Here is a 15,223-nt window from a genome sequence, read left to right on the forward strand (position 1 = left end):
CCTCGCTGCAACTGGAGAAAAGCCTGCACGCAGCAACGCAGACCCTGCACAGCCAAAAATAGATAGATAAACAAAATAAAAAGTTCTTAAGACTTAAAAAAAAAAAAAGATACGTGGACCAGCAAGCTGACACACAGGTTAGAAGAGACAGACAAGAAGTCGGTGGTTTACGTCACCATGACGGAGAAGGGCAAGAGGACATGTGTTCACTCAGTAAAAGCTGGCTGTGAGCCTACTAAGCGCCAGTTGCTCTGATGTCACTGGGCTTTTCCAAGCAAGACGGGCTGGAAGGCCAAGTGCAGACGTGTGGAGGAAGATCCAGTCCCTGTAGTGGGTTCTTGGCTAAAGGAGAGCCTGTGACTCACAAGCGAGGTAGCAGGGCGGTCCCGCCAGTGCTGAGAGGGAAGTGCAGAGTCACCCTCGCTTCGCCCGCCGCCCTGAACAAGTGTCTTCTGTGTGGCTGGAGCTGTCGAAAATGTGCCGCTGGATCAAACCATCTCCTTCACTTACTGCGCAAATAATCTGGTCTACACGGCATGGCTCATATCCTAAAGGAATCCTAAGGAAATCAGTCCTGAATACTCATTGGAAGGACTGATGATGAAGCTGAAACTCCAATACTTTGGCCACCTGATGCGAAGAACTGACTCATTGGAAAAGACCCTGATGCTGGGAAAGATTGAAGGTGGGAGGAGAAGGGGACGACAGAGGATGAGATGGTTGGATGGTATCACCGACTCGATGGACATGAGTTTGAGTAAGCTCCGGGAGTTGGTGATGGACAGGGAAGCCTAGCGTGCTGCAGCCCGTGGGGTCACAGAGAGTCAGACACAACTGAGCGACTGAACTCAACTCTACAGGCCCCAAACCCAGAGGTCAGTCCTTACTGTTGAGGACAGGCAGAAGCCATGCAACAACAGTACTGGGTGGAGGAGGCCACAAGGGCAGAAGAACCCGAGAGGGAGGCCCACTGTGCTCGCTGGGCCAGGGTGGTCCCCACGCAGGGGCAGGCCGTGGGGAGGGGCCAGGCCAGCATTTTGAAAGGAGTGCATGGGCAGAGGCTCACGAGGGGATCCAAGAATCAGGAGAGACGGGAGGCTACAAGGTTTGGTCTCGACCCAGCGGGGGACTGTGATGGACGTGTCCTCTCAGAAGCACGAGAGAGGGATTAGTCAGTGGGAACAGGCGCCCAGGAGAGTGAGGTGGTAGGGCAACACTGAATGAGTCGGGGCAGTGGGCACAGGAAGGGAAAGTGGGGTGTACATACGAAGGAAAAGACTGGAGACTTCAAAGGGGGAGGTGCAGGGTGGGAAGAGGGGCACATTCTGAAAAGAGACGAGATTCAAAGTCAGCACCCGCGTCTGGGTGACTAGCAGGAAGACGGGCCAGGGACGAGAGAGAGAGAGGATGTCAGGAAGGGATCAGGTTTAAGGAAGACCTCTAGGACTTCATCTTGGAAGTGACTTGGGGAAAAGAACCATAGAGACGTGGATACGGAACTGAGGATGGAGGTCAGGGTTGAACACACAGACTTGGGAGAAGATCCAGTGGATAAAGATGTCATGAGAGAGACCCAGCACACGGAATACTGGAAGCAGCGGGCAGTCACCAGGTGCAGAGAGGGACACACAGGCTGGGGCAGGGACAGACAGACAGCATCGAGACGAAGCTCCAGGAAGAAGAGGATGCAGGAAGAGAGAGGTGAGGGGACCCCGGGAAGCCGTCAGGCTGGGGCAGCATTCCAGGTGGCCTTTCTGAAAACCAGAACCCAAACAGCGAAAACACAATACTCAGAGTTAGAAGGGACCCTGGGGCTCACCCAGTCCACGTGCTCATTTCAAGCTGAGGACATGCAGACCCAGAAAGTCACCTTGGTTTTCTAGAGAGGAAAGGCCCCTGAACGAGGAGGCAGAGTCGGGGGAGTGGGAAGGCCAGGACTGAGAGCAACTGTTTTATTCTGATTATGTTCGTTAATCTGCTTACTTAAGATTTTCCAGGTACTCTATATACAAATAATCTCAATTTCTGAGATCCAGTAGTCACCTTTCATGATAATCAGCAGTGCAGTCAGAATGTAGGTATTCAACAGAACAAGCAAGGAAAGCCACAATGAAAGAAAACAGAGCCGAGAGCCCAGTGCTCGGATTCCTGAAAGCCCTGCGCTCCCTCTGGAACCCTCCCTGTCCTGTGAGGTGGACAGGCTGGACGGTAGACAGCGGAGACGCTCCGATGGGGACAGAGACAGTGACTCAGAGGACAAAGCACAGACAGAATAGCGAGCGGGGGCCCTGGAGGCTCGAGGACAGGACGGTGGTCACCACGACATCCCGGCCGCCTGGAGAGTCGAGATCGGTGCAGAGCCAAGGTCCAGGAGGGCCCCAGGGATCGCTGACTGTCCCGTCCAGCTGGCCTGGCCATGGGCAGGCCCCCACCCCTCAGGCAGCAGAGACCTGGGCCTCCAGAGGGGGCAGGAGTTTGCTGTCAGCCGGCAGAAGGAAACATATGGCAATGTTTTCCAGAGTCCACTGAGTTACAACTTCCTTGAGCTATTTTAGGGTCGCTTTATGTGGAAGACAGATCCCTTCCAGCTGCCTCAGCACCTGTCTCCAGACCTCTCAGCAGCGTAAGGGCAATGTTCTAACAGGCCCGCCCGTCCTGGCACAGGAAATGGCTCACCCACAGGCTTCCCGGGCGTCTGCTCACTTGCTCATGTGCCCTCTGCAAGATCTTCTCGGGCAACATGAAGCTCCCTGGGAAATTTCTGCCTGTGTCTATCATCCTGATTATGCTCTGCGTGGGCATACCTGGGAGACGAGCGGCACCGGAGAGGTTAAAGCTAAGTAGGGGTCACCGTCCAGTCAAAGCTATGGTGTTTCCAGGAGTCATGTACAGATGTGAGAGCTGGACCGCAGAGGAGGCCGAGCACCAAAGGAGTGATGCTTTTGAACTGTGGTGTTGCAGAAGACTCTTGAGAGTCCCTTGGACTGCAAGGAGATCCAACCAGTCCATCCTAAAGGAAATCAGTCCTGAATATTCATTGGAAGGACTGATGCTGAAGCTGAAGCTCCAATACTTTGGCCACCTGATGAGAAGACCCTGATGCTGGGAAAGACTGAAGGCCAAAGGAGAAGGGGGAGGCAGAGGATGAGATGGTTAGATAGTATCACCAACTCAAGGGACATAATCTGAGCAAAATCTGGGAAATACTGAAGGACAGAAGAGCCTGGCGTACTGCAGTCCATGGGGTCACAAAGAGGTGAACATGACTGAGCGACTGAACGCTAGCGAGAACAAGGAGCCACCCAGAGGGGGCCATGCAGCCGCCCCGCGGGCAGGGGCGGGCTCCGGCCATGTCTGCGGTCAGCCTGGCAGGGGCCAGCAGGGCAGCGCCACAGAGGGACGTGGGTCGACCCTTGGGACTAACTGGAACAAAACAGGCTCAGGAAACATTCCAGAATACAAAAGAGTTATGTTAGAGGAGCTCCCAGAAACCCTTTTGAACTCGGGTTCCGTGACGACATCGTGCAAGAGAAATAAACTTCATGAATCTCGCACACAAATCAGAAAAGGGACTGAAAGGACAATATGAGCTTATCAGCAACCCTCCAGTCAGGCGGCCAGACGGCATCTGGGAGGTGGCGAGGGCGGTGGTCTGAGCAGGGCTGGTCACTTCCGGGGAGGGACGTCTTGGACGACAGCCACCTGCCTGGCTCACTGGACCTCAGCCCTGGGTCACAGCCCAACTGAGGACAACGGAGGTTTTCCAAAAGGGGTGCTGTGAACCCAAACCTGGGGGGCAGGGGGAAAGGACAGGAGGGACGAGCACATGGCAACTGCCCGACCCTCCTGATGGTTCTGTTCTCACAAGGCGTTATGAGCCCATCTCACAGCAAATGAAGCTGCTGCCCTCAAGAAGTTACATGGGACTTCTCTGACGGCCTAGTGCTTAAGAGTCTGCCGGCCAATCCAGGGGATATGCGTTTGATCCCCAGCCCAGGAAGATCCCACGAGCCTCAGGGCAACTGCGAGCCGCAATTAGTGAGCCTGAGTGCTGCAGCCACTGAGGCCTGTCCACACGAGAGCCTGTACTCTGCAACAAGTGAAGATGTGCAATGAGAAGCCCACGGACCACAATGGGGAGCAGTCCTGACTCGCCGCAGCTCGAGCAAGCCCAAGTGTGGCCATAGAGACCCGGTGCAGCTCAGCCCAGATCCACTGAAAGAAACGAGCAACATGCCGAAGGCCACACTGCTAACACGCGGCAAGAGCTGGTATCTGATCCCTGATGGCTCATTTAATCATATGTGAACAGGTGTTCTTTCAAATAAAAACTAGGTCCTTATTCTAATTTCCTTTGGGATTTATTTCATCCACTGGCAAGTATTTATAAGGCAGCTGCTACACGAGGGACTACTACTCCAGATGTGGGAGTCACAGTGTTGACAAAGTCTAGGCCTTCACGAGTTTAATTCTAGCAGACTAGTACTTCAAAGAAAGCCTCGTTATTTCCAACTCGGGGCCACAGAGAGGAAGACGGAACCAGAGACCTAACAACCTTTGATATTCATCCACTGACAGGAGAGTGGAACCACAGAAGCTTACCTGGGGCTTACCTGTCCTCACTATTCTGACTTACATGTAACTTACACACACACACCCACACACGCCTTGAATACATAATAGAAAGCTGAGCAGGAGGCAGTGGTACCTGGACACATATGGCCACACCAAGAACATGAGACCTGCAGAGGCTCCGTAAATATTACGAGGGTCGCTGGAGGATGCTAAAGGTACATGAGGGAGTAGACAGTTTTGTGTGCCTGAGACAATCAGTCAGAGACTTCCTTAACAACAATTTCGTGAACGCACAAATAATCTACTGAGTGAAAGCACAACATTTGAAGAAATAACATACAGAAAAGACTTGAAGCTCTAACCAGAAACAAAAGCTGTTCACAAAGGGCAAAAGAACATGCTCCAACCTTCTATCCTGCCTTCGACTCAAGAGAATAAACTGATGTGGCCACTGGCGCAGAAGACAGGTAAACGTCCATGCACAGTGGGGACGGACCAGCGTGAGGCAGGGGTCCAGGGAACAGGTGGGATCTTGGCCTAAGGACTGGAATCTCTAGGGAGTCAGAGAGGGCACCTCCCTCTCTGAAGAAGTCTGGCTGATAATGGACGCACAGTCAGGTCACATAAAACTGCTGCTATGTCTTCACGCTGCACATCTGAAACTTACATGTGTCACACGTCAATTACATCTCAATAGAGCTGGAAAAGAAACCCCAGACTAGTGCCACGTCATCTTGTCCTCACTATGAACCCCATCTACAGGACAGACACAGGCTAGAGAGCGAGAGGGAATTTTCCACGTCCCGCTGCTCGGATCCTAACCGTAAGCACGTCATCACTCTGTTCCCCCGCACTTCCTTCTCGCCCAGATGAAGAGGCGGCAGGGGCAAGGCCAAAGCCCTGGGGGCTGCAAGCCCCCCTACCCTCCCAGGCCAAGTGACAGCAACGCGGCTTTACAGATGGGGCGAGAAGGCAATAACTGGTGAACCTGGGTGAAGGGCGTGTGGGTTTCACTGCACTGCTCTTCCGACTTTCCTATATGTTTGATACTTTCCTGAAAAGAAAGTCTGAACATACCAAAAGAAAAACATACAGCTTCCGAGAGGCTGCAGTGGGCGAGGGGTGTAAACAGTGTCATTCCCCAAACCGGGGGCAAATGCTGAGTGACGAACCCTGGGTACCTCTCAACTCCAGATCTCAGACAGTCATCTTGTACCATCAACCTTGCAGATTTACCGCCAAAAGAGCAGGCACCAGGGCCGGGGAGGTGGTATCTGACCCCTGTGTGCCGAGGTCGGTGCCCAGGCCAGCCGGGCCACCAGCCGCGCCTTCTCAGAGGGCCATCGACACCCTCCTCGGAGGATGCCAAGGGTTAAACCGGGTTTAAAGGAGAACCGTTTTTTCCTATGCTTTCGGCCAGCAAGAGAACTACCAACGAGGAAGTGGAAAAATTCACTGCCAAGGGATGAGATGCATTCAAAGGAAAACCAACTCCATTGCTGACCGTTCCGGGAAAGCTGGGAGTGGAGCTCTTTAATGGGAAAGCAAACTCGCTCTTCTGTGCACATGACTTAGCCCGGAAGGAAGGGAAATCTATCTGGGGTCAGCGCCTGCCTGACTAGGCCCTGTCGACCGCGCCCCCACCAGTGCCCCGCCACCGTCTGTCACCGCCAGCCCCACCTATGCAGAGACAGGCGGACCCGTCACCTCCCCTCCGCCCCCGCGAGGCCCCTCCCTGGCGGGCATGGCTGGACGCCCGGGGCTGGGGTTTACCGATGTCACTCAGCAAGGTGAGGATGGCTCCTTCCCGCAGGCCGCAGCAGTTCTCAAACTGGTTCAGGTACTGTCGAAAAGCGGGGGAGAGGCGTCAGGGAAACAGTCACCAGCCACCAACGTGCTGTCCAGCAGGGTCCTCTGCCAGCAGAGGCCGTCTGAGCGCTCCCCGGGTCCTGGGTGGGCAGGCAGCCGGACAGCAGGACTGGCAGGGTCAGGGCCCAGGCGGGGATGGAGGGAGGAGGCCTGCGAGCTCCTGGAGGTGCTCACGTGCGCGACCCTGACCCTGAGCCGTTCCCAGAGCCTCACCTGAGCCACGGTCCCGGGGAAGCAGGCGCAGCCAGATCAGCCACTGCTGATCCACTGCTCCCAAGAGCCCTGGGGACCCACTGAACCCATCCTTCCGACCCCTTCCCCTTGCCGTGGGTGGGGATGACAGCAGGGACCACGTGGCAAGCACTCGCCATGTGCTGGCACCAAGATGGGGCCAGAAGAGCAATAGGGAAGCACACGATGCTGGGTCCGGGAATGGCCGAGTGTGGACAAAGCATCACCTGGCTGTCCTGCCCCCCAAGCCCCACCCCTGCCAAAACCGTGCACCTTCTTCCCCAGGGAAGAGTGAGGAGGTGTGGACGGAGGCAACCTCGTTTCAGTACAAAGCCAGCTTGTGCCCAGAGCCTGCACAGCCCTCTGCTCTTTGCGGATGGAGAGCCGCATGGATGCACTCCATGGAGCCCTCCTGCCCCGTCTCACTATATCCTGCCCTGCCCTCCTCTGAGGCCAGCGTCGGCGGCCTTCCCGGTTCACGGGTGAAGGTGCTGGACCAAAGGGGTCCAGGCGTCCGATCACCCCCACGGCCGCCGCAGGACAGAGCTACCCCAGGACTGAGTCCACCTGAGGCTCGGGCCCTCCTTGCCCCGGCGGCCTATCAAGGGGCTTGGTCTGCTGCGAGACCCTGCAACAAGAGGGGCACTGATGCCAAGTCCATGAGCTGTTCCCGTACGGGGCACACACGCCTCACTCCTCCGATCAGCTCTGGCTTCTACATTCACTCATGCACTGGCCAAGCGTGTCTCCCTGCCCAGGAGTGCGGATTCTGAGCGTTCAGGAGCGGGGAAAGACAGGCCACTCCACTTGGAACGGAGAGGACGGACCCCGGGTGCTGGGGCAGCAGTACCCTCCCTTTTAGATCCCCCCTGGTGACCGTGTGGACCCAGGTCCCGTGGGGTGCCACCCCACCTCCGCCGCACCACCCTGCACCCCGGGCTGGGTCAATCACGCCTAAGTCTGTATCACTCTCTTCCCCGGCAGCCCAGCTCCCCGCTGCCCACGAGATGACGTCTGAGGTCCTCTGCTGCCGTAAGCTGGTCGCCTCCCACCTACCGCCCACGCTGCCCGCCAAGGAGTGTCCACTCAGCTACAGGGACACGGCTTTATCTCCCTAAATAGCTGCAGTTAGTAATCCAGTGGATGTCAAAAGTTAGGAAAATAAAAAAGGAAAATGGAAGTGCTGCCGAGTTTCCGTTTCTCCTCTGTTATCAGTCCCTGCCCGCGGGCCATGCCAGAGACTGTGATCACATCCTGCCCTTACACTCCTGGACCGGCCACCTCCTGGGCAGGCAGGAAACGGCCACTCGGGCACATGGGCCTCGTGGAAAGTCCCTCTGGAGAGGAACAGTGGAAGGGGATAGGAGAGCAAAGGGAAAGCAGGTGGCGCTGGCTCTGGGAACGGCCGAGGGGGGATGAGGCGCCTACTGGCTGTCCTGCCCTCCCGACCCCCATCCCTGCCCAACACCGTGCACCTTCTTCCAGGGTGAGGAGTGAGGGGGTGTGGACAGACAAGCAACCTCTTTGCAATACAAAGCCACCTTCTGCCCGGAGCCTGCACGGTCCTCGTGCTCTGGCTTCACACTACTGTCCTCACAGACGGAGCGGGGCCCGTGACTGGGACCCGCAGGTGAGACTTGGGCTCTGCCGCTGCAGCTGTGGTGGCCCAGCCCCCCACCCAGCCCCTCTGGGGCACGATGTGCCCCCCCTTCACTGGGGATCCCATCTGTTTCCTCTGCATCGCAGGGCTGCTCACGAGGCCATGAGTAAGAGCAGGTAGTGTTACCATTTCAGAGATTGGACACGCATGGCCCCCGGGACCCATCCCACGGTGCATGTTCTGATACGGAGATGTGCGGACATGGCGGGAAGGCAGGCGGGGAGCGGAGCCCAGAAGCTGAGTCAGCGGTGGCTGGCTCTGGGTCCCTGGGCTGGCCCGCCGGGGCCGAGTCAGTCCCTTCCTGCCCGGCTCTGTGACACCATGGGGTAGCCATGGGGCACCGAAGGGCTGACAGGCCCTGCCTGCTAGGGGAGGGAGGTCTGTCTGGAGCTGGTTCGGCCTCGCCTGGACCGGGTGCTGTTCCCTCATCACTCGAGAGACAGCCGCAGGGTGCACGGCAAGCCTCGCCCTGACCTCTGCGCCCCCAGGCGCCCTACCCCCAGGGTGCCCCCCCCAGGGTGCCCCCAGGCCCCACAGCCTCACCGTGTCCCCCCAGAGTGCCCCCCCAGGCCCCCTCCAGGCCCCGCAGCCTCATCTTGCCTCCCAGAGTACCCCACCCAGGGCACCCCCAGGCCCCGCAGCCTCACTGTGTCCCCCCAGAGTGCCCCACCCAGGGTGCCCCCAGGCCCCGCAGCCTCACCGTGTCCCCTCATGGTGCCCCCTCAGGCCCCGCAGCCTCACCGTGTCCTCTCAGGGCGCCCCCAGGCCCCGCAGCCTCACCTTGCCTCCCAGAGTGCCCCCCCAGGCCCCGCAGCCTCACCGTGTCCCCTCAGGGCGCCCCCAGGCCCCGCAGCCTCACCTTGCCTCCCAGAGTGCCCCCCCAGGCCCCGCAGCCTCACCGTATCCCCTCAGGGCGCCCCCAGGCCCCGCAGCCTCACCTTGCCTCCCAGAGTGCCCCCCCAGGCCCCGCAGCCTCACCGTGTCCCCTCAGGGCGCCCCCAGGCCCCGCAGCCTCACCTTGCCTCCCAGAGTGCCCCCCCAGGCCCCGCAGCCTCACCTTGCGCAGATCCCCCCCCTGGCAGTACTCCATAGCCAGCAGGGGCAGGTCGTTGGGAGCCAGGCTCTGCATCCCTTCAGGGACGTCCCGGGCGGCCACCACGTTGGGGTGGTTTAGCCTGGGGGGAAGGGGAACCAGTGAGGGGGGCGGACACCGGGCTCACCCCTGCCTCCCAGGGCCTCAAGGTGCCCAGGGCCTGGAAGGTAGAGGGGCGAGGGCATGGCTGGCCCCTCACCCAGGGCCTGGCAGCACTCAGTCAGCACCCTGAGCCCTGGCCCTGCGAGGGCCCGGGGGCTTGGTTCTCCTCAGAGGCCCCATGGCAGGGCCCACACGCTTCCCAACTGCTCTAAAGCAGAGAAAGCGGAGGGACTTCCGACAGCACGCCATTGGGTGTAGGATGGGGTGTGTGTGTGGGGTGTGTGTGTAGGGTGTGTGTGTGTGGAGTGTGGGCGGTGTATTTGTGTGTGTGGTGTATGTGTACGATGTATGTGGTATGTGTATGTCGTATGTGTGTATGTGGTGTGTGTGTGTGTGCGTGTCTGTATGCGGAGTGTTGATGTATTCGTAGTGTGTGTGTATGGCGTGTGTGTGGTGTGTGTATGTGGTATATGTCGGGGTGTGTCTGTGTGTGCACGTGTATGTATGTGGAGTGTTGGGGTGTTCGTGGTATACCTGTATGGCATGTGTGTGTGGCGTGCGTGTGGTGTGGGTGGGGGTGTGTCTGTATGTGGAGTGTCGGTGGTGTGTTTGTGGCGTGTGTGCGCGCGTGTCTGTATGCGGACTGTTGGTGTGTTCGTGGTGTATGTGTACGCCGTATGTGTGGTGTGTGTGTCTGTGTCTGTGGGGTATACGTGGGATATCTCTGTGTGTGTGTGGTTTGTGTGTCTGTGGAGGGTGGGTGGTGTGTTTGTGGTGTGTCTGCATGTGGCGTGTGTGTGTTATGTGTGTGTGGGTGTGTCTGCATGTAGAGTGTGCAGTGTGTGTGTGTGCACATGGTAGGTGCGATGTGTGTGCACACGGCATGTGCAGTGTGTGTGCACACGTGCTCATGCAAACAAGGAGACACCCCCTTCCCCAAGGTCAGGAGGGAGCCCCTGCTGGGATGAGACTCCCCCACGCCTTCCCAGCTGGGAGGGCAGCCCCCCAGGCCCCCTCCCTGGCCCCCCTGGAGGAACAGACTCCGGCAAAATGTTCACAGCAGGGAGACTCACCTACCAGCTCAGAACTGGAAACAATGGGGGAAAAGGATCTTTGCGGGCAGAGGAAAACTTGGTGCGATGGCTATTTTATATAATACGACAAAGGAAGCCCACCCAGAGCCCGCAGCGGGGCTGGGCGGTGGGCTGTCACTGCCGCTGCTCCAGCGGCCACCCACCTGGACAGTCTGGCTGGGGTCCTGACACCTCTAACAGATATCAGTGCTGGGACACACCTCTTTTCTAGAGTCGGGGCTGCTGCTCCAGACCCCGAGGGCCAGCTGGCTTCCTCCAGAGTCACTGCAGCATCCCCTGAGCCCCGCGGTCCCCCAAGCCTCTGTAGTCCCCCGAGCCTCTGCAGTCCCCTGGTCCCACAGTCACCCTGAGCCCCACGGTCCCCCCAAGCCTCTGCGGTCACCCCAAGCCCTGCGGTTCCCCTGAGCCCCACGGTTCCCCGGCCCCTGCAGTCCCCCCGAGCCTCTGCGGTCACCCCGAGCCCCGCAGTCCCCAGGCCCCTACAGTCACCCTGAGCCCCGCGGTCCTGTATGGTCACCCCAAGCTCTGCGGTCCCCCGGCCCCTGTGGTCACCCCGAGCCCTGCAGTCCCCCTGAGCCCCTCCAGTCCCCCGAGCCCCTCCAGTCCCCTGAGCCCCTGCGGTCACCCCGAGCCCTGCAGTCCCCCCGAGCCCCTGCAGTCCCCCGAGCCCTGCAGTCCCCCAGCTCCTGTGGTCTCCGCAAGCCTCTGCAGTCCCCCGGCCCCTGCGGTCACCCTGAGCCCTGCAGTCCCCCGGCCCCCGCGTTCCCGCCCCGGGGATGCTGGCGCCCGGGCCCTCACCTCCTCATGATCTGGATCTCCAGGCACCAGCGCTCGCGGTTCCGGGGACTGAGCTCCTGCCGGCACTGCTTGATGGCGATCTGTTCTCCCGTCTCCTGCAGAGGACGCGCGGAAAGATCAGAGACAGCCAAGGGCCAAACCCACAGCTGTCACCTCCGGGCCCAGAACACAGCCCGCGCTCAGCTCCAGGCTCCTGAGGCCGGCAGCATGCTCACTTAACGGATGTCCCCAAGTCCCCTCTAGCCCGCCTCCTGGCCTGCCCCCTGCTCATCTCTATGCACCCCACGTTTGCACCCAGTCCTTGCCCCATCCCCACCTCCCCCTCGAGACCTCTATGGAACACTTCTGCCCAAGACAGTCCTCATTCCTTGACCCCTGGCACTACTGGACTTGACCTTGGACCCATGCAAAAGGCACTTCCCTGTGCTTCAGCCTAACAGTTAATCCCGGGGCTTCAGGTTTCATGTCTCTCCCGCTGGGGGGGGGGGGCGGGGGGGGACGGAGCGGGGGGCGTCTCTCTCCAGAGAGAATGCAAGCATGGTATAGGAGATGGAGCACAGGCTGATTCAAACCCCACCACAGCCATTTACCAGCTCTGTGTCGCTGGGCAGACCACAGGCTCTGGCTTGCTCTATCTGTAAAGTGCGAACACTGACACCCACCTTCCAGGGGTGCCTCGCGGCTGAGCCCCTAGCAGCGTCCAGCCCTTAGCAGGCATTGGGCAACACTCCTGGGGGCAGGCCCACGCAGGCACTGCTGGCATTTAAAACTCCCTGAAGCGGGGCTCTAACCCACCTCTCCATCATCCTCCTGCGACTCCACCCGGGCCTCCGACGCCCAGTCAGGGTCAGACTGCTGGCCTGTCCTGTGCTCTTTGGTCTCTGCTCTGGGGCAAGGCCCGGGTACCCCCCACGGCAGGGGCTCCTGCCCTCCTGTCTCAACAGGGCACTCCTTCATGGCACTTACCCACCAAAGACTTATTTTCTGCAAGGTTGTAAGGTTACTTTCTCTTTTCTCTGTTACACTATAGGCCTGTCCATCCTTAGGAGTTTAACCTCTAATGCGGTAACTGACACACTGCCCTCCACGGAACCTTCGTGAATGGGAAGAAGGGAATCTCTACAATTCTTATGAAGGAAAGACAGCCTGGGTCCCCAGGATTAACTCTTTCCTTCCCCTGGGTGTCCAGGCAGCACGCAGGACAGCGCACGGCCACCCCCTCCCGGGCCCACGGGGCGCCCAGGACGGCTGAGGGACAGCAGCGGCCTCGGCCGTGGCTCTGGGAGCAGCAGCCAGGGGGCTGGCCCTGCCATCAGCGAGTGAGCCGACCTCCGCCCCGCCCAGCGGACCCCAGGCCCCTGCAGTGAGACCCCCCCGAGAGCCCATATGCCCTGGGACCAGCCCTGACCTGCAGGGCAGGCAAAGGAGAAGTCCAGCAAGACAAGGCTTCAGAATGGTACCAAAATTCCACTGGTGCCCAAACGACAGATGGGTGTCCTAGAGGCCCCAATGGACCATTTTCTCTGTTTATGAAAACACGCATTATAAGGAATCTTAACTCTTCTAAGTGCAGGAATTCATTCGGTCCAGATTGGGACTCAACGGATGCACGTCGAGGTCGTGGCAAGGCCCCCAGGGACATGTGCTTCCTCAGGCCGGCGGACACGCATTGAGGTCACAGGTCCACCAACCCAGCCATGATCCCTGCAGAACAAGGGCCCACCTGGGAGGAGAAGGACAGTCGGAGTCAGGGCTCCCCAGGCAGCGCTGGTGGTAAAGAACCCACCTGCCAATGCAGGAGACACAAGAGACATGGGTTCAATCCCTGGGTGGGGAAGATCCCCTGGAGGAGGAGATGGCAACCCACTCCAGCGTTCTTGCTTGGAGAATCCCACGAACAGAGGAGCCTGGCGGGCTGCTGCCCACAGGGTCGCAGAGAATTGGACACGACTGAAGCGACTTAGCACACGCACACGCAGACAAGAAACAGACAGTGTCCACTAGGACACCTGACTTGTCGGTCAGAAGACCCGTCCCTAAAACCGACATTCATGAGTGAAAGCTTCGGGAATGAGGTGGAGGCATCTTTCGGCCGTGACGGCTCCAGGGCCAGAAGCAGATACTTCCAGCACCCCCAGGGCACTCTCCCAAGTGGCTTCTATCAAGCCCCCACATGGCTGTGGTTAAGCCTCGGTCACGCAGTCACCTTATATGCTTTTTTTTCTTTCAACAGCTCTACTGAGATATCATTCACATACCATTCAACTCATCCATGGAAAGCACATCATGCTGATGGTCTGGGGTACATTCCGAGTAATGTGGCCAAAGCCACAGCCAGTTTTAGGACACGGTCATCAGGACCTCCCTGGTGGCCCAGTGGCTAGGCCTCGGTGCTCCTGGAGCAGGGGGCCAGGGTTCGGTCCCTGCTCGGAGATCTAGATCCCACATGCCGCAACTAACAGCATTACATGCTGCAACTAAAGGTCCTGCATGCCACACCAAGACTGAAGATCTCAAGTGCTGCAACTAAGACCCAGAGCAGCTTCACTCAGTTCAGTTCAGTTCAGTTCAGTCGCTCAGTTGTGTCCGACTCTTTCCACCCCACGGAGTGCAGCACGCCAGGCCTCCCCGTCCATCACCAACTCCCAAAGCTCACTCAAACTCATGTCCACCGAGTCGGTGACGCCATCCAACCATCTCATCCTCTGTCGTCTCCTCCTCCTGCCTTCAGTCTTTCTCAGCATCAGGGTCTTTTCCAATGAGTCAGTTCTTTGCATCAGGTGGCCAAAGTATTGGGAGTTTCAGCTTCAGCATTGGTCCTTCCAATGAATACTCAGGACTGATTTCCTTTAGGATGGACTGGTTGGATCTCCTTGCGGTCCAAAGTGAAGTGAAAGTGAAGTCGCTCTGTCATATCCGACTCTTTGCGACCCTGTGGACTGTAGCCTACCAGGCTCCTCCATCCATGGGATTTTCCAGGCAAGGGTACTGGAGTGGGTTGCCATTTCCTTCTCCAGGGGATCTTCCCAACCCAGGGATCAAAGCCGGGTCTCCCGTATTGCAGGTAGACGCTTTACCATCTGAGCCACCAGGGAAGCCTTAATTATTTTAAAAGAGAACATAATCATCTCCCAAAGAAATCCCCACCCCTAGGCCTAGATAAGCACCCATCTACACTGTCTCTACAGATTTAGCCGTCTGGACACCTCACATAAAGAGGATCACACAAGACATGACTTTCTGTGATGGCCCCTCACCCGGCAGTATTTCGAAGGCTCATCCTCCAGTGGCCCACGTCTGCTCGGAGCCATGCTCCCTGGCGTTGCCTGTGGCAGCAGGTGCTGACGGCCGGGATCTGCCACTTCGCCCACTTACTGCGCCGTTAGAACCCTGATCTCTGGCCAGGATTCGGAGGTGCCCTTGAAGAATAGCTGACCTCCTTCAAAAACTGGCAGTCCTGCTGTTCTTGAACCCACCAGTACAGCTGGACGAGTGACCTTGGATGGACGTCCAGCTAGCACTGCTCAAGAGTTGGGGTGTGCGTCAAGAGGCCACGATTTCTTTAATCAACAAACAAACAGATTGCGTTACCTTGCACGAGACTTCCCACCCTCTGCAGCGTGAACTTCCCGAATCCCCTGCTCTCAAACTGATTTGAATCTGCTTTCAAGTTTCACTTCCCATTAGGGTTCAGACTCGTTTTTTGCCCAGTTCTCTGGTAACTCCACCAACAGCCATTCTGATACGTGTCTAGAAGCTTGTCTGCAGGTGGGCGGGATCGCACAGAAACTCGGGCTGGGA

At 58.3% G+C, this 15,223-nt stretch overlaps 1 protein-coding gene across 10 annotated transcripts in view; it reads right to left on the reverse strand.

Annotated features, from left to right (window-relative positions):
- Positions 1 to 15,223, reverse strand: part of IKBKB (inhibitor of nuclear factor kappa B kinase subunit beta) — a 50,662-nt gene that overhangs the window by 25,940 nt on the left and 9,499 nt on the right. For 6 of the 10 annotated variants that reach the window (XM_081519086.1, XM_081519085.1, XM_081519082.1 and 3 more), the window contains 3 exons: positions 11,423 to 11,517; positions 9,393 to 9,510; positions 6,349 to 6,418 (listed from right to left, as the gene is read on the reverse strand). In XM_081519086.1, coding sequence (XP_081375212.1) covers positions 6,349 to 6,418; positions 9,393 to 9,510; positions 11,423 to 11,430 — 196 coding nt within the window. In that variant the 5' untranslated portion in view covers positions 11,431 to 11,517. Of the gene's footprint in view, positions 1 to 6,348; positions 6,419 to 9,392; positions 9,511 to 11,422; positions 11,518 to 12,830; positions 14,195 to 15,223 lie in introns of those variants that run through there. The other 4 variants (XM_081519081.1, XM_081519080.1, XM_081519078.1 and 1 more) reach the window with 2 other exon arrangements.

This window comes from Giraffa tippelskirchi, chromosome 8, assembly GCF_054371585.1.
Source record: "Giraffa tippelskirchi isolate mGirTip1 chromosome 8, T2T-mGirTip1v1.2.pri, whole genome shotgun sequence".
Taxonomy (NCBI): Eukaryota; Metazoa; Chordata; class Mammalia; order Artiodactyla; family Giraffidae; genus Giraffa; species Giraffa tippelskirchi.